This window comes from Neophocaena asiaeorientalis, unplaced genomic scaffold, assembly GCF_003031525.2.
Source record: "Neophocaena asiaeorientalis asiaeorientalis breed wild unplaced genomic scaffold, Neophocaena_asiaeorientalis_V1.1 scaffold623, whole genome shotgun sequence".
Classification (NCBI taxonomy): domain Eukaryota; kingdom Metazoa; phylum Chordata; class Mammalia; order Artiodactyla; family Phocoenidae; genus Neophocaena; species Neophocaena asiaeorientalis.
In genome coordinates this window covers 508,303-531,401 of record NW_020172294.1, presented here as the reverse complement: position 1 = coordinate 531,401, position 23,099 = coordinate 508,303, and the positions used below count along the sequence as shown (strand labels likewise).

At 37.7% G+C, this 23,099-nt stretch overlaps 1 protein-coding gene across 1 annotated transcript in view; it reads left to right on the top strand.

The window, feature by feature from the left end:
- The window catches only part of DDX10 (DEAD-box helicase 10), a 281,032-nt gene that overhangs the window by 14,847 nt on the left and 243,086 nt on the right, over window positions 1-23,099 (top strand). Inside the window, exons 7-9 of the mRNA XM_024766407.1 lie at window positions 2,460-2,586; window positions 5,484-5,646; window positions 10,560-10,644. Coding sequence (XP_024622175.1) covers window positions 2,460-2,586; window positions 5,484-5,646; window positions 10,560-10,644 — 375 coding nt within the window. The remainder of the gene's footprint in view (window positions 1-2,459; window positions 2,587-5,483; window positions 5,647-10,559; window positions 10,645-23,099) is intronic.

Genomic DNA, 23,099 nt, shown 5'->3' with positions numbered 1-23,099 from the left:
TGGTACAGAATCATTCTTTTTAGCTGTATTATGCGGGACTAATATGCTATGGAACACATTTTATCAACTGCATTAATATTTAGCAAAATACCTTTCTGTTTAAAACATTGCAGCAATGTTTTGTGTTGGTCTCACTAAAACTGGAAAGTAAGGTATGTGTGTCTATGTGATAGTAAAAGGTGTGTGCGCGTGTGTGTGTGTGTGTGAGAGAGAGAGAGAGAGAGAGAGAGGTGTAAATAGGTTGGGGGAAATACGTTTTAAAGTGTATTTTGATATTATGACTGCTGGAAGTGTATATATGTTTGGTATGAATCATACGCACATACATGCAGACTGTGGACATACTTGACTTCCAGAAATGTTTTCCAGTGAATTTAAATTGAATCTGTATTGAAGATCTCAATATGGACTCACCTCTACCATCATCTCTATCTTAACTTTCATTTCTTGCTGTGAAATGTTAGTCTAAAAAGAAATATATTGGGAAAACAAATTGGGTTTCTTGGAAAGTCTTTAAATACAGGGGATATGGGCATTGAGGCCCACCTTGACCTTGTTCAACCAATAGATGTCTAGAATTAAAAAAAGCCTGAGAAGAGGCTAGATGCTATGCTTCCAGGTGATCCTAGTGGATAAACTTTGGAGAATCTGAGTTCTGGTAGCTTTGGTTGTCAAGAACTCCTTAGGAATGGGATAGCAAGAGATATTTGAGGTACAGTTTCCTCCTTGGCTTACCATTGAGTAGACACTAGTTTTTGTTTGTAAGTTTGTGTCGAGACAGCTCTTGAAATTCTTGGTACAATTAATTTGATAATCTAAAGACTGTCTAGGTCTTTTGATTTTATTCATTGTTCTCTTTGCTCTTTCCTTTCTGCCTGTTTTTATCTTTACCTGACACTAATTTTTCAATCATTAGGTGGTCTCTAAAGTGTAAATTAATTGTACATATTATCCCTGTTCCCAGTTTCTGTAGATAATAGTTGGTCATTATCTGTAGATCATGGAGTTAGTTAGAAAAAAATGAATGCAAAAACTGTTTATTTCATAAATGATTCTAGAAAGCAGTTCCATCATTTGTAAAAAGATGTGACTGTCAGAAAACATATTGGAAGACAGGTATTTAGCAACATAATTTACAAAACTGGAGGTTATATGATAATGACTGCAGTACTCTGTAATTTCAAATTCAACAGAAGCACTATAAAAAGCAGATGCTATTGTGAATTTTATTTAATATCATTATTGAATTTTCCCCTTTAGCAACTTAATGGTTTGGTTAATATATCCTGAGAGATTATGGTCAAGAATATTTTAAGGCATAAAAGAATATTTACTCTCAAATTACAAAGGACCAGAAAAATCAGGATTGAATCTTTCTGAGTTGTATATCAGAGTATACGTAGAAGAAGTACACCAGTGTGTTTCCTTTATATTGCTATATGTTGCTCTTTTTTTTCCTCTTTATACAAACGGATACACCCACAGGGTTGCCTGTGTGTGCATGAATGTATATATACCTTCACTCTGATAAATGATACCAAATTTTATGTACTATTCTTCTTTGCTTCTTTCACTTAACAATATGCCCTAGAGATCATACCATAGCACTATATATATTCCTCATTCCTTTTTTTGCAGTTGCATGATACATTATTGTGTACAATAGTTCATTACACAAGTTTTCTACTACATATGGGTTAATTTCCATCTTTTTTTTTTTTCTTTGTACATAATACTGTATATTTTTGTGTTTTTACCAGATTATTTTTTGGAACAGAATCCTTAAAGTAGTTTTATTAGTTCAAAGAGTAAATGCATGTATGTTCTCGCCAACATTTTTATTATGAGAAATTTCAAACACGCAGCACAATTGAAAGAATTTTGCAGTGAAAACCCTATACCCATCCCTCTGTATATCAACCCATCTTATTTTTGATGCATTTCAAAGTAATTTTCAGATATCTGTACACTTCCCCTAAATATTTCAGTACACATATCACTAACTAGAGTTCAGTATTTGTATAGAGATTTTCTTTTTTGATGTAAGATTTACATACAGTGCGAACAAACGAACAAATTAAGAGTACATTTACTGAGTTTTGATAAATGTGTATGTCTCTGTAACCCAAGGCCCTGCTAAGAAGTAGAACAGTACCATCTGCCCAGCAAGTTCCATCATGCCCTTAAGTTGATCCTTGACCCTACTCTTGCAGAGGTGACCCCTCTTTGCATGTATATTTTTGATACATAATCTATAAGGGATTTTGTATGTATTTTGGTCATGTGTTGTATTCATTTCCTAAGGGACAGTAGAGAGGTTTTTTTGGGGGTATGTATGTATGTGTGTGTCTAAAAAATTTGCTTGAGAGGCATGCCACTGTTAACATTTGTTTTTTGGTCTGGATTTCAAAATTACCAACACGGCATATTTTTAACATTTTCCCTCTTATTTCCATAAGCACCCCTGCCACTTTGGAACAGAACTACATAGTCTGTGAGCTGCAGCAAAAAATAAGTGTGCTGTATTCCTTTTTGAGAAGCCACCTGAAGAAGAAAAGTATTGTATTTTTCTCCAGTTGTAAAGAGGTACCTAGTGTTTATTTTTCTTAAGTTATTCGTGTTGAATTGTCCCTTTTAAAATATCAGATTTCTGTTTGAAAATGCTATTTGTCTATTTTAATAAATACAGTGCTAAATGTGGAGGGATTTGTAGATAATGAAAATCTTGGCGTCTTCATTTTTAAAGGAACCCATGGATGAGACTGTAAGCTCAATAAGGAAGGGCAGAAACTGTCCGTTTTTACTTCAGTATTGTTAGCACCTACCACAATACTTAGAACATAGTAGTCCTCAATAAATATTGGTAGAACCAACAATTGAATGGCTAGACTAACTAGAGGACTTTATAACCTCATGTCTGCCTTACCCTCCGTGAATACCGAACTGAATATGCCATTTATTTCCATGCCTCCGTATCTTTGTTCATGCTGATCTCCCTGCATCCCTCCATCCTAATTCTGGAGGAATATTTAATATCCTTTAAGATTAAGCTCAAATGTTGTACCTGAAAGTCCTTTTCTGACACTCCCCAACCCCCTTGTGACAATGAACTGCACCTTCCTCTATCATTCTGTAGTGTTTTGTTTATATCTTTATTTAGTTTATCAGCATTTCTTAAACACTAGTCATATGCTTATAAGTAACGGATTTAGTGATGTATAAGAAAACGTGGTCTTTTCCCTTAAAGAGAAGAAACTGTGGTTGATTTTGTGTGTCACTTTTCTTCTACTGTATTTCAGATTTCCTGATGACATATAGTTGTTGGTATATAGTAGGTTGATTCTAGATTTATAGCTTTTGCAATAGCTTAGCATGACAAATATGCAGTGAGTTTTCCTCCAGCTTATGGGGAAGATAAGTAGTGGTCTGTTTTGGGGGGAAAGCACAGAACCTCATTATTTTTCCGTGTAAAGAATGACTTCAGATTTTTTAGGACTTCTTTTAGATTTTTAGAATTTTATATCTTCTAAAGAAAGGATGTTTTTCGTATCTGTGTACAAGGAAATAATTTTAAGAGTTAATGTTTATAAAGTTTTTACTCCGTAATACTCTGCTTTTCCTCTTCACAGTGGGCAGAGTATACTCTGCCCTTTCTCGAGCTATACTCTTTCTATACCTCTTTAATTCCATGGCTTTAAATGCCATCTGTATTCTAACAACTGCCAAATCTACATCCTAAGCCCTGACTTCTTTTCTGAGCCCCAAACTTGTTTATCCATTTGACTACTAGATATTTCCAGTTGGGTGTCTAGAGGGCATCTTAAATTTAACATAGGAAAAGCAGTTTTAAGATTTCCTATCCCTAAGTTCTGCTCCCTCTAACTCTTCCCCATCTCATTAAATGACGGAATCCTTAATTCTTGCTTGTCTTCAAATCATATTCAATCTGTTGACAGTTCTCATTAGTTTTACCACTTCTCACCACCCATCATGTTACAGTGCAGTTTAAACCGTGCTTAACTTTCTCTTAGCCTCTTGGTTGATCTTCCATTTTAATAGTTCTTCAATTTCCATATATGCTTTTCTGAGATTGGGTTGCCTGAGAGTACATCTGTGGTCTGGTCTGTGGGCTCTCCTTTCTCATCTCTGCTTTCATGTTAGCCCTTTTAAAAACTTTACAAAGGAAAGGCAGGAGTCCCTCCATCCCTAGTCTTACTGGTGCATTGTCTCAGGATCAGAGAACCTTCCTAGCACTAGAATATTGTTTGAGAAAGTGAATAACTTTAATTTTGGAGTAACAAGTCATTTTGCAATTTAGGTGGTTTCCCATTCTTTACTTTCAGCAAAATCCGAAGGAAGCCTTAATGGAGTTATTAGCTGATAGATAAAATTATTTGTAATTTATCATCATGTTTCTGACATATTTTATAGGAGTTCAAAAAGTTAAGGTCCCTTCCAGTCCATTTTCTATATTTTCATGAAGAGATTTTCTTAACACCTGTGTTAGAGAAATAGGAATAAAATGATGCTGTACTCTGCCTCAGTATAGCAACCAGTGGTATTCATTTATAAGTACGTAAACTAAAGAAAAATAAAACTAAAGCAACAGCTCTATCTTGTCTCATGTATTAAGAGAGATATTTATAATAGAATTTTATTTTTTATGTTTAACAGTTTTTTAAATCAATTTTTAACATTTTTTTGTTTCAGCCAGTTCTGTACTAATAATTATCATAGTACCTGAGTCTGAGAACTTTTAATGCAGCTTTACGGCTACAGGAAATTAAAGTTAAAACTTACATATACATAGTTTTGTTGTAGAAAATCACAAATTGTGATAAAGTGATCAATAAGAGACTTTCGAGCATAAAACAAGATAAAATTCTGTGAGGTCAGGAAATAGAAATATGAATTCAAGGAAGAAAAGAAATGATGTAAAATTTTTCTGTTAAGGAAGAGGTTCCTCACATTTTGTTAGTAATCTTCCTTTTTTAAAGACTTTGTTTTAGAGCAGTCTTAGGGTCGCAGCAAAATTGAGGGGTCCTGCCCCACACATGCGTAGCCTTCCCCATTATTTTTATATATTTTTAAGTAACTGGTGGTGGATATCATATTGCTGTGCTATTTAGAATCAATTGGATACATTTATAAGAGGTAAGTCTTTATTTTAAAATATATTTAAATATACCAGAAATTACATTCTTTGCAACCACTTAAATTTGGAAAAATGTCAGATACTAACTTAAAAGTGTAAGAAGGGCATATTTTTTTCAAAATTCTTTTAGGAAATAATGTGAGCAAAAATGTTCAAAGACCACAGCTTTGTTTGAAGACCACAGCTCTAGACTACATTTCCCTTTCTGTGCTCTGTACTTTAATTGATGAACCTGTGCTCTGTAATGCATTTTTCTGTTCATCTTGCAAGCTTACTTCCTGCTGCTACCCAGAAGTACTACCAAAATCATTTTTCTGTAAATGCCTAGGTTCAGTATCTGTACCGAGTATTCTGCCGGCTACGTCCTGGCATTTCTATCCTTGCCCTGCATGGTCGACAGCAGCAGATGAGAAGAATGGAAGTCTATGATGAATTTGTTGGCAAGAGAGCTGCAGTACTCTTTGCTACTGATCTTGCAGCCAGGGGGCTGGGTAAGAAAACTTCTTTTGAGAAAATGTTCTGTGATCATGGGCTTATAAATGGGTGTATTCCGGTAATCCAAATAGTTTGACTCAAATAATTGGGCTTTCTTATTTTATAAAAGAAAATTAAGTAAATTGATAACTGGGATGACTAACACTAAGGATATGTCAGTGAAAATTTTTGTAATGTCTTCATCTTTTGTGCTCTTATTGTTTCATGATAATAATTACATCATAGAATCCGAGGAGTCTACAGGATCAAAGGAGAATTAAAAATTTAAAGATGTGAAAAAAAATTGTTTCTTTGAAAATTGGAAACTGACAAATACTATAATTTACTTAACAAGAAAAATCAGTGAAGTATATCTTTTCTCCAACCATTCTAATTTTTATTTTAAAATCATTACATTTAATGTGTTTAAACTTTCAAAAAGCCATTATAATATACAACTGATGGCTTTGTGGGGATGGGATGGGGTATGGAAGTAATTACAGAGGATAACTAGTTTAGAGGCAAGAACAAAAGATAAGGATAAATAAGTGGTAATTTGAATTCTTCAAACACCTAATTTTATTACATTAATTATTATGGTAAATTTTAAACATACACGGAGATTGAGTCTAAAGTACCCTCATATACGTATTACCCAGTTTGAGCAGTTATCTTTCTCATGACCACCCACTTAGCTCCCTGTCTTCCATCCCTCTGGGAGTATTTTAAAGCATATCTCAGTCATCATAAAGTTCATTCCCATGTGACTGGCAGCAGTAGTTAAGTATGCATATTTTTAAAGCTCTCTAGGTTATTTTCTCAGCTCCACAGTAACTCATTCCAACTACCCTCCCCCACCCCCTGCTTCTCATCACTGTTTTGAATGTACTGTTTTGAAACATTTTAGTTATGTTTGTATCTACTTATATTACACTCTGATTCCACTCTTCCCCTCCCGATTTTTGAACCTAAAATAGTTTAGGTCAAAATAAGCAATTAATTATATTGCATATATAACATGTATTCTGTATATTGATATATCACAATGAACAGATATTACTGTTTTGTCATATTTTCCTTGCAGTTTGTTAAAGAAACCAAATATTTAGTAGATGTAGTTGAAATCCTATTTGTACCCTTTCCCAGTCTCACTATTTTCCCTCTCCTCCTTTCCATAGACATGTTTACTGTCATATAGTTGGTAGGTAACCTTTTAATTGAAGGCTCTTCACTTCTTGTCTGTGATAGAATTCAGGGTGTCTGTGAACTTAGATGGGGAAAAAATTACATATATTCACTAACCTTTAACTGAGATTTAGCATTTCCTTCAATTATAAATGTAAGCAGTGAACTGTTGTGGTAGTACTTGTAACTTTGTCATCAATTGAAAATCATAGATATTTTCATTTTACATTACAGTTTCTGTAGATATCTTGGAATATTATTTACACTTAGTACTATTTTGATATTATGGTAGTTATTAGATATACAGCTAGGTTGTGTTATTTAATATGTTAGTAAATAAGCATATACATTGCTATATAAAAAAGTCAATAAAATGTTTATTTCATTATAATTGCTTTCTCTTATAATCCTATATGTTTTACTTTATGCATTTAAAAAATATTCTGAAAAGGGGTTCATAGGTTTTAACTATGGCACAAAAAATGTCAAGAATCTCTCTTCTAGTTTATTTTAAAAAGCTTATATGAATGTATTCATGAGCAATATATAGTATTATCTTATGTGTTTATGAAGTGTATAAAATAATATTATACATACCAGTCTATGACTTGCTTTCCAAGGCTTTCCATGTCAGTGTATAAAGTTCCAGTGTATTTATGTAGTGTATCTCATAGTATGTCCAGGAATTTCTTTAGAGTACACCAGTATCTTTTTTAAACTTTATTCTTAATTTTTCTCAGTTTTATTTCTTAATGAATAATATGCGATATGGGTAAAAATGAGTTGTGAGACATAGCAAGCCATACTCTACCCCTCCTCACTCTCCAGAAGCCATTATTTCTCTTGGTATTTAGCTTCATATTTCTAAGTACATTTCTTATATCAAGTTAATGATTGAGTTAAAATTTGTTTTGTGTTTCCTGTTCTAACTTTCCTCAGATGTTCCAGCAGATGTCACATTCCTAGTTTCCTAATAGTTCAAACACAGTCTGTTTCTTTTTCCCTTGGGATCTCCTTGTTGCAGCCTTTTAAAAGTCTTCAGCTCTTATCTGGACTGGTTGCTCCATAAGCCTGATGCATGTTTGTCATCGTGAGACTTTTCATTTGGGTCTTCATTGCTGTACATGGTCTTTCTCTAGTTGTGGCAAATGGGGGCTACTTTTCGTTGCAGTGCACGAGCTTCTCACTGTGGTGGCATCTGCAGAGCACAGGCTCTAGGCGCACAGGCTTCAGTAGTTGTGGCTCGCGGGCTTAGTTGCTCTGCAGCATGTGGGATCTTCTCAGACCAGGGATTGAACCCTTGTCCCCTGCATTGGCAGGCGGATTCTTAACCACTGCGCCACCAGGGAAGTCCCCTTCCTCTTTCTTGATTTATTATTATTATTGTTTTTTAAACTAAAGCTCATTCTTTAATAGCTTCCGAAGTAAGAGTGCATGGGAGGTACATTTTTTGAATTGTTGCATATCTGAAAATGTCCTATTCTTGAATGATAGTTGTATTGAGAATAGAAATCTAGGTTGAAATAATTTTCTCTTAGAATTTTGCAGATAGTGCTCCACTGTCTTATGGTAGTCAGTATTATGTTGAAAAGACCTTTGCCTTTCTGATTCTGTTTTTTGTAGCCCTCTTTTCTTTTTCTGGCTGTTCTTAGTGTTTTCTGTTTATCTATGGAGTCCTGAAATTTTATGATAATGTGCCTTAGTGTGAGGTCCCATTTGTTGTATAGGTGCATTCAGTATATTTTTTCAATCTAGACCAGCAGTGTTCAATAGAATTTTCTTTGATCACTGAAATGTTCTGTGTCTGCACTAATACTATAGCTGCTAGCTACACGTGACAATCGACCACTTAAAATGTGTCCAGTGCAATGAGGAAAGATTGAGTTATTAATTCTATTAAATTTTAAACTTGAATACCTTCTGTATTGAGCAGCACACAATAGGGACTCATGTCTTTCAGTTGCAGGAAATATACTTCTGAATTGCTTCTTTGGTGATTTGATTAAATAAATATTCAGTATTTGTTTTGAGTATGTAATTACTGCTTACTAATGGGAAATTTGTGTACTTAGCTTGTTTCCTTTCTCATACCTTTTTTATAACATTTTCCCATTCCCCCCTTATTTTCTCTTTCTGGAAGAGTATTTGACCTCTTTGATCAATCCTCTAGTTTTCCTGTTTCTTCTGTTGCCATTTCATTGTCTTTTTCTTGTTATTTCTGGGGGATTTCTTGATTTTATATTTCAACTTTTCTGATTAAAATTTTAATGAAGTACCAAGAGTTCCTTTTTTATAGCCTCTTACTCTTATTTGATGGATGCAGTGTTTTAGCTCTCTGACGATATTAGGTTAAAGTTCTCTTCACATTGTTTCTGTTTCTTTTGAGATTCATTTTTACTCTTTTATCTGTCTTTTCATTTTTGAGACTTTTCTTGATTGTCTGCAATTGACAGTCTTTTATTATATGTAACAGTGAGGCATCAAGAAGCTTATTTGAAGTGATTTGTATGTGGACGAGGCTTGTTGACTAACGGCCTTCATTGCGAGGGGATTTAGACGGAGTTGGTCATCTTGTGGAGGACCAGGATGTCAAAGTGTATTCTTTTTGAACATTCAGTCTCTCCAGATAAGAATACTTCAACCTCTTGAGCAGAAGGATTAAGCTTGCTGCTGGCTCTCTAGAAGCCTAGCAAGGAAGTAGACATAGAGGGCTCCCAGTCAGCATTCAGACTTACACTCAGTACCCCTGTTTTCACTCTGGCTGTGGTGCCTCTTTTTTCCACTCTCTTTGGTGTCTTGGCTTGAAGCCTTTCTCAAGAATAAGACTTTCGCTTTTCTTCAGGAGACCCAGTGTATAGGATCCTGGAGGGAACCTGAGGATCTGAGTGCTACTTTCAACCTATCTTCCTTTTTACAACCCTGAAATATATCCTTGCCTTCTGAGGTACCTGGTTACTTCAAGTCCCAAGGGAGAGAATTGTTCTAAATATCTTTTTTCTGTTTTTCTTGGGTTATGCCCATTTAAATAGATTCAACCCTTTTGAATAGCTTGTATAACTTGGTTGTAGTTTTTATGCTCATAGGTATCCATAGGTATCATTATCTTCCCAAATATTTCTCTTTTTCTTTCTCTTTTTCTTTTTCCTTCCTTCCCTCCCTCCCTTAGCTTTTTTCTCTGTAATAGACATTGATCTGAAATCCTTATGGCAAAATCCGTAAATGACTAAAGGTAATTCTCTTAAGTTGTTTAGACCAGGATCTCTGGGAATGAATGGAAACTTTTGCAGCCAGAAATAAATATGAAGTAATTATTGCTAGGAAATGGGGAGAGGGATTTAAAAAGACATCATTAATTTGAATGGAGATGGAAATAGCAGGAAAAGTAAATTTTCATTAAAATTTATCAACCAGTTTTAGTTCACTGGGAGCTCATGAGAAGTGGTTCTTTTAGGTTATTAACTATCAGGATATTTCGTTATTTGTGTGACACAAAGCAGTCTGTCTCCTCTGTCAGATACAAAATAATCTTCACATTCAAACACTGTCATTAATTTTAGTTCAGTTTGTCAAAGAAGAGAAGTGTTTATTATCTCTCGGTTCATGCAATTAATTTTAATAGTGTCCACAGATGATATCTATCAGTTTGATGTGATGGAAAGCCCTGGCAAGCAATATTATAAAATAAAAATAGTGCAGCAGGAAGATCTTGGAACTGGTTTTTCAACTTGATATTCCTTCTGTACAGATTTCCCAGCTGTGAATTGGGTTCTTCAGTTTGATTGTCCAGAGGATGCCAACACATATATTCACAGAGCAGGTAGAACTGCCAGGTAGGTGTGCCAGCCTATTTCTTTGCTTTTGGTTTTATCTAAGCAAAAAAGCGTGCTTTCTGAACTGTGTACAAACAAAGAATGGAGGAATTCAGGTAAGTGACTGCTGGTTTGACATTTTTGTGACATTGGTTGCTAGCAAGTGGACAGCTCTTGCTAAGTCATTGTGGCCGAGACTTGATGATGAGGGCTGAGAAAAATCCATGAAAATCTTCTTTTAGTGTTTTTGTTCTAACTTTCTTCCCTTACTAAGCTTTTCATTAGAACTGCTCACTGAACATCATCTCTTTGATGAGGTATAAGACTGTTTATTCAATCTCTGTTTTCAGATGACAAAACTTGAGTGTTCTGAGCAGTTAAACATTTTGTGTGAAAATCCATAGAGCCAGGATTTGAACCAAGGCAGTCTGACTCCTGTAATCTAGATCTGTGCTCTTACCTTCTCTGGTATAGGTTCTAATAAGAGACAAGGTGGTTTTGAGTCATAGATTTCTCTTTTCCTTTTTTCTAGTGTGGGAATTAGAGGCATTGCTGGAGGCTACTCCCAAATACTCCCTTTTCACCTCCCCCCACCCCCAGTAAAAGTATCCTGTGTTTGCTCATGAATGTGGGGGAGCTATTTGGAAAAGAATATAGCAAAGTCAGTCATTTGGGAGGAAAGAGCATAGAAAGGTATATGAATGAATGAAAAGGATAACGTGCTATATCATTGCCACTGAGGTTGCAGTGAAGTTGGGAGATGTGTGCTGCAGGTAGAATTATAAATGTTAGCATCTTTATGGGTAATATTTGGTAGTACTTATCGAAAGCCTTAGAGTTCTTCCTTTTGCTTCAGTAATTCCACGTCCAGAAATTGATCTTAATAAAGTTTCTATAAAGGTGTTCATCTTACTGACATTTGTAATGGTAAGAATTGGAAATAACCAATTAAGTGTTACACCCAAAATCACTAAGTATATGGCAGAAACAGAACTAGAATTCAGATTTTTTGACCCCGGATTTCAATCTTTTTCACTAAGTAACCATTCATGAAAGACCAACCACGTGTGAGGTACTGGATTAGGCCTGGTGTGAGCTTCTGCATGAAAATAAGATACAGTGTCCATTCCATTAAGGATGTTTTAGTACCTTGAAAACAGTCTATAGTAGAGGCATATACAGTATTAGAGGTATTGAGAGAAGTTTTATGGAGCTCCTGTGGAAGTAGAGAAGAAAACTTCACAGAGGAGAAACAGTTGGGTTCAGTTTTGATTGGCAGATACAAGTTCTTGGGAGGCAACTTGATACAAGATATTTCTTCCTCTGTTAACTATGTGCTATATAATATATCTTTCTGTATTTTAACTCAGACTCAAATCCCAACTACTCTTGATAATTTTTTTTGAGGGAGGGACTACTAGAAAATACAAGAGTTCTATGTGTCCATATCGTAAAATGTGATCCTTTCCATAAGCATCTCCAAACACTGAGCCCCTAGTCAGTTGTAAAACATTGTTTCCTAAAGTTAAGGAATGGTCTGTGTGCCATGCAGTATTGCAGCCACTTACAACATGTGGCTATTTAAATTTCAATTAAGTAAAATTAAATTAAAATAAAAATAGTTTCTCAGTCACACTAATCACATTTAAACTGCTAATACCACATCTTGAACAGAGCAGGTATAGAACATTTCCATCATTGTGAAAAGTTCTTTTGAATACTACTGGTATATGTTTAAAATACATTTTACTTAAAATTGTTGAACCAAAGAACCATAGATTCATATAATAAAACCATAAAATAGAAAATCATAAAGACATTGGAGCTGAAAGTAATCTGGATTCACTCATTCATTTTTTCTATATGGATTTAACAAATACATATTAAGTGCCAGACATTGTACATAGTAGGAGGTAAAACGAGCAAAACAGACATGATTCCTGACCTCATTCATCTTGAAACCTGGAGGGAATACAGACAATAAAATGCATAATTTCAGTAGAATGTGATTGATTATTTACTCCTATCTCTAATTTTGTTGCAGTCATGAGAACACATGGCAACTCTCAGGTTTACACATGCAAAGAGAAATAGACATTTTTGTCTCCTGAGAGGTTATACTCTTTCTGAGTCACATAAACCCCCCTACTAACTAAAGGAAAGTTTTCTTTCAGAGATTTCTGTAGGTTTTTGAGATGTGAGCTTATTAACAGGCATATTTACCTCACATAGATTCAAATATGAGGTTCTTCAAATGTGGGTATATTTTGTTTAAAAAAGAAAACTGGAAACAACCTAAATAATAATCACAATAAGGTTGTGATTGGTTATGATGTACTATCTCTTTGGTTTTACATTTTCTTTCTCATCAGAACTGCATGAGTATTTATAATATGGATGTCAGTGAGACATTAATGCTTAATGATGGAAGAGACACCAACTGTTGGTTTAAATGGACCAAGTTACTTCTGATTATTAAGCCACCAACTTCTATTTAATGAGTTCCCAGGGATGGCAGGATCTTTAAGACCCAAGATTTAAATCCTCATCTAGGGACTTCCTTGGTGGTCCAGTGGTAAAGAATTCGCCTTGCAATGCAGGGGGCACGGGTTTGATCCCTGGTCAGGGAAGTAAGATCCCACATGCCGTGGGGCAACTAAGCCTGTGTGCCACAACTGCTGAGCTTGCGTGCTCCTCGACTAGAGAGCCCGCGTGCTGCACACTACAGAGCCCACGCACCCTGGAGCCAGTGCGCCACAACTAGAGAAAAGAAAAAACCCACGCTCTGCAACTAGAGAGAAGCCCGCGCACCGCGGCAAAGAGTGTGCACTGCAATGAAGAGCCCGTGCGCCACATGCCTCAATGAAGATTCCTCATGCCGCAACTAAAAGACCTGATGCAGACAAAAATAAGTAAATAATAAATAAATCTTAAAAAAAAGAGAAGAAATCCTCATCTAAGCAAAGTCTGTCATTTACCAGCAGGCTTGCTTTTCTACCTGCCCTGCACCCATTTCAGCCGGTGGCCTCAAGTTTGAATGTGTCCTCTATCCTTTGCTTATCTAGGAAGTCCCTTTGGAGTTGAGTCTCATAAATTTCTTTGTATCTACTGTTCTTGGATGGCTTTAAAGGGAAAAAGTTTTTTTGTTTGTATTTGGTCAATTTTGTCGTTGTTTCAGTTGAAGTGGAGGTTTTTCCTGTTCTACAGCCTAACTAGATATAGAGCTCCTTCTTCCTATAATTTTCTAATTTTCATAAACTGTTTTAATGTTTAAACATTTTTCGATTGATTCAGATTTACCCTTTGGGTTGTTAAACATGGGCTATGATCAAAATGTACTCATTTAAATTAAAAGCATTTCTTTTGACCAGCATGAAGAAGGAAAGGAGAGAATAGTACAATAGTGAAAGATAAAACTATTTAACAGTAGGATTGTACTAGAGGATTCAAAAGTAAGTCTTTAATTGTAATTATATAATTTGAGCAAGTAACAGAGTTAGAACTAGGCTCTGTTTATGATTTCATTGTACATTCAGACAGACTTGTCTTTAGACTGGTAACCTTTTGGTTTCTAGTGGGATCTAAGTAAATGGGACATAGGTAGAACAGCAGCTTTGTTTTCCATTTTGTAAGAAGGTACATGGTGCATCAGTGGTCTTTGTGTTGGATACATGTTTGGATTATCTTTCATAGTGAGATATTTAGAGAAGTCATTAGTAGTGGTTGGTGGAATTAATACACTGTTTAATTCTCCTCAGTAAATGTGTAGCATGTATGAATTTGTACATTTATCTCTGCACACATTTGCATTTCATGGCCCTGTGGGCCTCTGGATAGGTGAGGTTGGTGGATATCATCTCTCATTAGTGTATTGGACCAGGCCAGACAGGCTGTTTTAGATGTGCCAATGGTGTGGGCATGGACAGGTTAAACTGATTCCTTTATAGAATACATTTAGCAGTATTTTAAAATTATTCATCCTATATGAAGATTATTTGACATCTCAGTATATCAGGAAAAGTTTCAAGAAGGGGAAATATTTCAGGGTGCTTGGTTCCTGGAGAAGTTGTTAAAAATCTTATGTAGTTGAACATGCCATGGTAAGCATTAAATTGGTTTTAATGACTCGAGGTGAAGAGGAGATACAACATCACAATGATTGTGTTTGAAGAGAGAATACCAATTTGAAAAACTATTATAATGTTTCTAATATGGTCATTGATTTTTAAAGTACAAGCTTGTTTGACCCTTTGTAACCAATTAAAAATGTTTTGAACTGACTATTTTAGATGTATAGTTAGTGGAAAGGTTTAGGATATGTAATGCTTATTTTTTCTTTGTCAGTCTAATAAAAAAAAGAACCAAACTGCAAAAAGTTACCATTAATGGGCTTAGAGATAAATTAGAACTTTTGTGGGCCATCAGACTGGATAATTGAATTGAATAAAAGCTAAATTAAAGCTTGAAACTAATTAAAATCCTGTATATATGCTGTAATTAAAACTAGGTTGCCAGATAGTGTTTGCTTTTGGAAGTGAACTATACTATATGAACATTGAGAAATGAATTCACTGCTTTGTGGCAAAATAGCTAAGGTTTGGGGAATCTGTTTTTTTCCTTTCTGTGTTTTAGCTAAAAATAAAGGGTGGTTTAGGTACTTGTTGCCTTAAGTGCTTTATTCTGTTTTAATTTATTCACCTGTTTAAAATTCTTTTAATCTTTAGTAATTGAGAGAAATTTGTTTTCTTAACTATCCACACCCCTTTTAACAAAATGATCTCATTTAGGAAACAAGTGAGGCAAGGAATATGAATATAGTTTTTTAAAGCCGTGTTCTGTGATACATTCTACCACTTAAAAGCGAATGTCTTTAGGGCTTATAGTTTTTAGTACTCATAAAACCAAGCTCTTCTATTTCTTATAAAAATGCCCAGTTGAAAATAAAAAGGATTTGGGAATGGAAAGTCCTTACATATCAGATACTCCTAATTTTTAAAATGCTTTTATTTGGGCAGTAGGGGTCTGTGGGTGGAAGATGGGAGCTTATATATAACTGTGTATATTTAAACAGTTGGGAGTTTATATATAAGAGTTGGGACTTTATATATATAACTGCTTGGTTTTCCAGAGTTGTGGTAAAATTCCAGCAGTATTTCAACCGAGCCTTATTTGCCTGGCTGCATTTTGTGGATCTCAGATTTTGTTTGTGGGAGATTTAGGTAGCAAGATGTGATTCCAGTAGGGGGCAGCAGAGGCCAGTTCTTTGCATTGCACACTGGCTTGCATCAGTTTAGATTAAAAACAGCAAATATGAAGATGGGAAGTAGTTAAAATTTCTAATGTGATAACCTGTGCAGAGTTCATGGTTTGTTTGTGGTAAATACTAGTACTTTAGGAATAGATAATGAGAATTTTTAAAATAGTGTCTTTAATTGATTTGTAAATTGAAATAATAAAAGTGAAAAGACAATTTCCATGAGCATTAATTTACTGAAACATACTGTGTATATCTTAGGTATAAGATAGGAACAGTCTTTGCTAGCAAGAATTCTTATTACTTTGATTCCTTCATTGACTGAAGATGCTAACTTTACTCAGCTCCTCCTAGATAGAGGCTGGTGCTTCCTCACATGGCCTTCTGTCTTTGTTGTTATCTAGGATTTAAAGCAAACAGGCAAAACCAATGCTTTATTTTGCATCAAAAAACATTGAGCTGGGGTAGAGTATGACCACTATAGCTAGAGAGGTAGATAAGGGGGCTGATATTTCTTAGGAGTCTCTTATTTCCTAGCACTTCCCCCTTGCTCTCCTGCTGTCTATTCTCAATACAGCAGACAGAATGATCCTTTAAAAACACAACTCAGATCATGGGACTCCTCTGATGGCTCCCCATTTCATTCAGAATAAAAGCCAGTGTGACCTACTGGGCCTATGCTATTCAACCCCCCTCCAATCTTATTTCCTGTTATTCTCCGCTTGTTATTATTCTCCGCTTGTTCCCTTGCTCCACACTGGTCTTGCTATTTCTCCTGCATGCCAGGCATATTTTTGCCTCAAAGCCTTTATATTATGTTTCTTCCACTGGAATGCTTTTCCCTCAAGTATCCACATGGCTGTCTTTCTTTACACTGCCCCAACCACTCCTCCTTACCTTGCTCTATATGATCTTTTTTCCATAGCACTTTTCACCTTCAAATATACTATTTACTTATTTATTGTTGTTTTCTTTTTCTCTTCATTAGAGTGTAAGCTTCATAAAGGCAAAGGAGTTTGTCTACTTAATTGATGGTTCCAGAGCACTTAGAACAGGGTCTGGAACAGAGGAGGCACTTGAGATAACACAATTAGTTTCTCAAATCAGACTCATGAATCAGAGATAACATATAAATTATCTATTGTGGTGTAATGAATTACCCCACAACTTAGTGGCTTGAAGCAAGAACCATATATTATCTCATGGTATCTGTGGGTTAGGAATTCAGGTGTGGCTCATCTGGGTCCTCTGGCTCAGTCTGTCACAAGATTGCAAATCAAGGTGTCACAGGTACTTTAAGGCTCAACGGGGGTGGGGTGGGGGTGGGGGTGGGTCTCTTTCCAAGCTCACGCATGTGCTTGTTGACAAGATTCATTCTCTTGCTGGCTGTTGGTCAGAGGTGTCTTTCAGTTCCTTTCCATGTGGTCCTCCTCTTCAGAGGGCTTCTCACAATGTGGCATCTGGCCTCATCAGAGAGAGCAAATGAGAGGGGAAGAAGGAGTACGGTGGAAGCAGCAATGTTTTTTATGACCTAGACTCAGAAGTCAAACTCCATTTTTTTTTTTTTAATAATTGACATACAACATTATATTAGTTTCAGGTGTACAACATAACAATTCAGTATTTGTATATTTTGCAAAATGATCATCAAAATAAGTCTAATCTGTTACCATACCCAGTTACAGAATTTTCTTTTCTTGTGATGAGAACTTTTAAGGTCTATTCTCTTAGCAACTTTCAAATATACAGTACAGTATTATTAACTGTAGTCACCGCGCTGTACATTACATCTGCATGACTTTTTTTTTTTTTTTTGCGGTACGCGGGCCTCTCACTGTTGCGGCCTCCCTGTTGCGGAGCACAGGCTCCGGACGCGCAGGCACAGCGGCCATTGCTCAGGGGCCCAGCCGCTCTGTGGCATATGGGATATTCCCGGACTGTGTCCCCTGCATCGGCAGGCGGACTCTCAACCACTGCGCCACCAGGGAAGCCCGCATGACTTATTTTATAACTGAAATTTTGTTCCTCTTCTTCCATATTGTCTACTCCTTGCCCCCAGCCCCAGCAACCACCAGTCTGTTCTCTGTATCTATGAGCTTGGTTATTTGTTTGTTTGTTTGTTTTTAGATTCCATATATAAGTGAGATCATACAGTATTTGTCTTCCTCTGACTTATTTCACTTACATTTTTAAATCTATTTTTGCCCCACCTGCTCCTGACATATTTTCTATAGTGTAATGCCCTTAAGGTCCTTTCATGTTGTTGCAAATGGCAATATTTCATTCTTTTTAACGCAAAATAATATTCCATTGTATATATATACTACATCTTCTTTATCCATTCATCCATTGGTGGACACTTAGGTTGCTTCTGTATCTTGGCAAATGTAAATAATGCTGCAGTGAACATGAGGGTGCATATATCTTTTTGAGTTATTGTTATTCTTTTCTTTGGATAGATACCCAGAAGTGGAATTGCTGGATCACATGGTAGTTCTATTTTTAATTTTTAATTTTTTTGCATCTTTATTGGAGTATAATTGCTTTACAAAGGTGTGTTAGTTTCTGCTTTATAACAAAGTGAATCAGTTATACATATACATATGTTCCCATATCTCTTACCTCTTGCGTCTCCCTCGCTCCCACCCTCCCTATCCCACCCCTCTAGGTGGTCACAAAGCACCGAGCTGATCTCCCTGTGCTATGCGGCTGCTTCCCACTAGCTATATATTTTACGTTTGGTAGTGTATATATGTCCATGCCACTCTCTCGCTATGTCACAGCTTACCCTTCACCCTCCGTATCCATTTTGAGCTTATTTTTGTGTATGGTGTTAGGGAGTAATATAATCTCATACTTTTACATGTACCTGCCGAGTATTCCCAGCACCACTTACTGAAGAGGCTGTTCTCTCTGCACTGTACATTCCTGCCTCCTTTACCAAAGATGAGGTGACCATATGTGCATGGATTTATCTCTGGGCTTTTGATCCTGTTCCATTGATCTATATTCCTGTTTTTGTGCCAGTACCATACTTCTTGATTAACTATTTCCCTTCCCGTATTAGGGAAGTTTTCAACTATTATCTCTTCAAATATTCTCTCAGTCCCTTTCTTTTTCTCTTCTTCTTCTGGAACCCCTATAATTCAAATGTTGGTGCGTTTAATGTTGTCTCAGATGTCTCTGAGACTGTCCTCAGTTCTTTTCATTCCTTTTTCTTTATTCCGCTCTGCAGTAGTTATTTCCACTATTTTATCTTCCAGGTCACTTATCTGTTCTTCTGCCTCAGTTATTCTGCTCTTGATCCCTTCTAGAGTATTTTTAATTTCATTTATTGTGTTGTTCATCGTTGCTTGTTTCATCTTTAGTTCTTCTAGGTCCTTGTTAAATGTTTCTTGCATTTTGTCTATTCTATTTCCAAGACTTTGGATTATCTTTACTATCAGTATTCTGAATTCTTTTTCAGGTAGACTGCCTATTTCCTCTTCATTTGTTAGGTCTGGTGGGTTTTTATCTTGCTCCTTCATCTGCTGTGTGTTTTTCTGTCTTCTCATTTTGCTTATCTTACTGTTTTCGGCACTCCATTTTGCAGGCTGTAGGTTCGTAGTTCCCGTTGTTTTTGGTGTCTGTCTCCAGTGGCTAAAGTTGGTTCAGTGGGTTGTGTAGGCTTCCTGGTGGAGGGGACTAGTGCCTGTGTTCTGGTGGATGAGGTGGATCTTGTCTTTCTGGTGGGCAGGTCCGTGTCTGATGGTTTGTTTTGGGGTGTCTGTGGACTTATTATGATTTTAGGCAGCCTCTCTGCTAATGGGTGGGGTTGTGTTCGTGTCTTGCTAGTTGTTTGGCATAGGGTGTCCAGCACTGTAGCTTGCTAGTCATTTAGTGAAGCTGGGTGCTGGTGTTGAGATGGAGATCTATGGGAGATTTCTGCCATTTGATATTATGTGGAGCTAGGAGGTCTCTTGTGGACCAGTGTCCTGAAGTTGGCTCTCCCACCTCAGAGGCACAGCACTGACTCCTGGCTGCAGCACCAAGAGCTTTTCTTCCACACGGCTCAGAATAAAAGGGAGGAAAAAGTAGAAAGAAAGAAAGGAAGGGAGGGAGGAAGTAAGGAAGGAGGGAGGGAAGGAAGGAAAGAAAGAAAGAAGGTAAAGTAAAATAAAATAAAGGAAGATAAAATAAAGTAAAGGTATTAAAGTAAAAAATAATTATTAATAAAAAAATTCATTTTTAAAGAAAAATACGAAAAACAAGGGACGGATAGAACCCTAGGACAAATGGTGGAAGCAAAGCTATACAGAGAAAATCTCACACAGAAGCACAGACATACACAAAATAGGAAAAGGGGAAAAAATCATAAATCTTGCTCTCAAAGTCCACCTCCTCAATTTGGGATGATTCGTTGTCTATTCATGTATTCCACAGATGCAGGGTACATCAAGTTGATTGTGGAGCTTTAATCCGCGGCTTGTGAGGCTGCTGGGAGAGAGTTCTCTTTCTCTTCTTTGTTCTCACAGCTCCCCGGGCTCAGTTTTGGATTTGGCCCCGCCTCTATATGTAGGTCACTGGAGGGCGTCCGTTCTTTGCCGCTTCGGGGACCCTGGCTCACTCAGTTGGTGGGGTCGGAGGGATACGGAGTGCCGGGCGAGCCTGCGGCGGCAGAGACCGGCGTGACATTGCACCAGCATGAGGCACGCCGTGCGTTTTCCCCGGGAAGTTGTCCGTGGGTCCCGGGACCCTGGCAGTGGCGGGCTGCACAGGCTCCCTCGAAGGGGGGTGTGGATAGTGACCTGTGCTCGCACACAGGCTTCTTGGTGGCGGCAGCAGCAGCCTTAGCGTCTCATGCCCGTCTCTGGGGTCTGCGCTTGTAGCCGCGGGTCGCGCCTGTCTCTGGAGCTCCTTTAAGCAGCGCTCTTAATCCCCTCTCCTCGTGCGGCAGGAAACTAAGAGGGAAGAAAAAGTCTCTTGCCTCTTCGGCAGCTCCAGACTTTTCCCCGGACTCCCTCCCGGCTAGCCGTGCTTCCCTAACCCCCTGCAGGCTGTGTTCACGTCTCCAGCCCTAGTCCTCTCCCTGTGCTCCGACCAAAGCCCGAGCCTCACCTCCCAGCCCCGTCTGCCCCGGCGGTTGAGCAGACAAGCCCCTCGGGCTGGTGAGTGCCCGTCGGCACCGATCATCTGTGCGGGAATCTCTCCGCTTTGCCTTCCGCACCCCTGTTGCTGTGCTCTCTTCCGCAGCCCCGAAGCTTCCCCCTCCACCACCCGCAGTCTCCTACCGCGAAGGGTCTTCCTAGTGTGTGGAAACCTTTCCTCCCTCTCAGCTCCCTCCCACTGGTGCAGGTCCCGTCCCTATCCTTTTGTCTCTGTTTATTCTTTTTTCTTTTGCCTTACCCAGGTACGTGGGCACTTTCTTGCCTTTGGGAGGTCTGAGGTCTTCTGCCAGCGTTCAGTAGGTGTTCTGTAGAAGTTGTTCCACGTGTAGATGTATTTCTGGTGTATCTGTGGAGAGGAAGGTGATCTCCACGTCTTACTCTTCTGCCATGTTCCCCAGCTCCACCTATTTTTAATTTTTTTGAGGAACCTCCATACTGTTTTCTATACTGACTGCACCAATTTACATTCCCACCAACAGTGCACAAGGGTTCCCTTTTGTCCACAGCCTTGCCAACACTTGTCATTTCCAATCTTCTGTATAATAGCCATTACAACAGTTGTGAGGTGATTATCTTATAGTGGTTTTGATTTGCATTTCTCTGATGGTTTGTGATGTTAAGAACCTTTTCATGTACCTGTTGACCATTTGTATGTCTTCTTTGAAAAAAATGTCTTCTCAAGCCCATTTTTTGAATGAGATTCTTTGGTTTTTGCTATTGTGTGAACTCCTTGCATATTTTGGTTTTTTAAATTTATTTATTTATTTATGGCTGCATTGGGTGTTCGTTGCTGCGTGCGGGCTTTTCTCTAGTTGTGGTGAGCGGGGGCTACTCTTCATTGTGGTGCGCAGGCTTCTCATTGCGGTGGCTTCTCTTGTTGCAGAGCACGGGCTCTAGGCATGTGGGCTTCAGTTGTTGTGGCACGCAGGCTCAGTAGCTGTGGCTTTCGGGCTCTAGAGTGCAGGCTCAGTAGTTGTGCATGGGCTTAGTTGCTCCACAGTATGTGGCATCTTCCCTGACCAGTGCTTCAACCCGTGTCCCCTGCATTGGCAGGCGGATTCTTAACCACCGCGCCACCAGGGAAGCCCCCTTGAATATTTTAGAACTTACCAGATATATGGTTTGCAAATATTTTCTCCCATTCAGTAGGTTGTCTTTTTATTTTGTTGATGGTTTCCTTTTGTGTGCAGGAGCTTTTTAGTTTGATGTAGTCCCACTTGTTTGTTTTTGCTTTTGTTGCCTTTGCTTTCGGTGTCACACACAAAAAATCATTGCCAAGAGCAGTGTCAACACTTCATCTTGGCCAGGAGGCCCAGATTACAGTTAAGTCCCCTGCATACAAACGCGTTCCGTTCTGAGAGCACGTTCATAAGTCCAATTTGTAAGTCCAACAAAGTTAGCCTAGGTACCCAACCAACACAATCGGCTATATAGTACTGTACTGTAATAGGTTTATAATACTTTTCACACAAATAATACATAACAAACACAAAAAATAAAGAAAACATTTTAAATCTTACAGTACAGTACCTTGAAGAGTACAGTAGTATAGTACAAGAAGAGTATAGTACAAGAAGTACAAGAAGAGTTAGTGACTGGAGGAGGGAGAGGAGGTGGGAGATGGTAGAGCTGAAGGATTGTCAGCAGTGGGAGACGTAGGGCAAGCTGCAGTTTCACTCATGCCTGACGTTGATGGCACAGGTTCTGGTTCCTTGTTGGATTCAGCTCTCTCTACCCTCTTGAAAAAACAATCCAGTGATGTCTGGGTAGTAGCTCTTTTTTTCTCATCATAGATGGCATGGTAGACTGGATTGCATTTTGAAGAGCTGCTGCAACCTTTGTGTACCGTTCTACGTTAGGGTCCTATGCCTGAAAAACTTATCAGTGCCTCCTTAAATAAAGAAAATCCGCTTGCCATTTCCTGCGTCGTGAATCTCTTCGGTTCTTCAGTTACTTCTTCCTCTTGTCCCTCTTGGTCCTTTCTCTGGGCCTCCAATTCCATCAGATCTTCATTAGTAAACTCCTCGTGTTTTACAGCAAAGGGTTCAATGAAGTCGTCCTCTTGCAGATCTAGC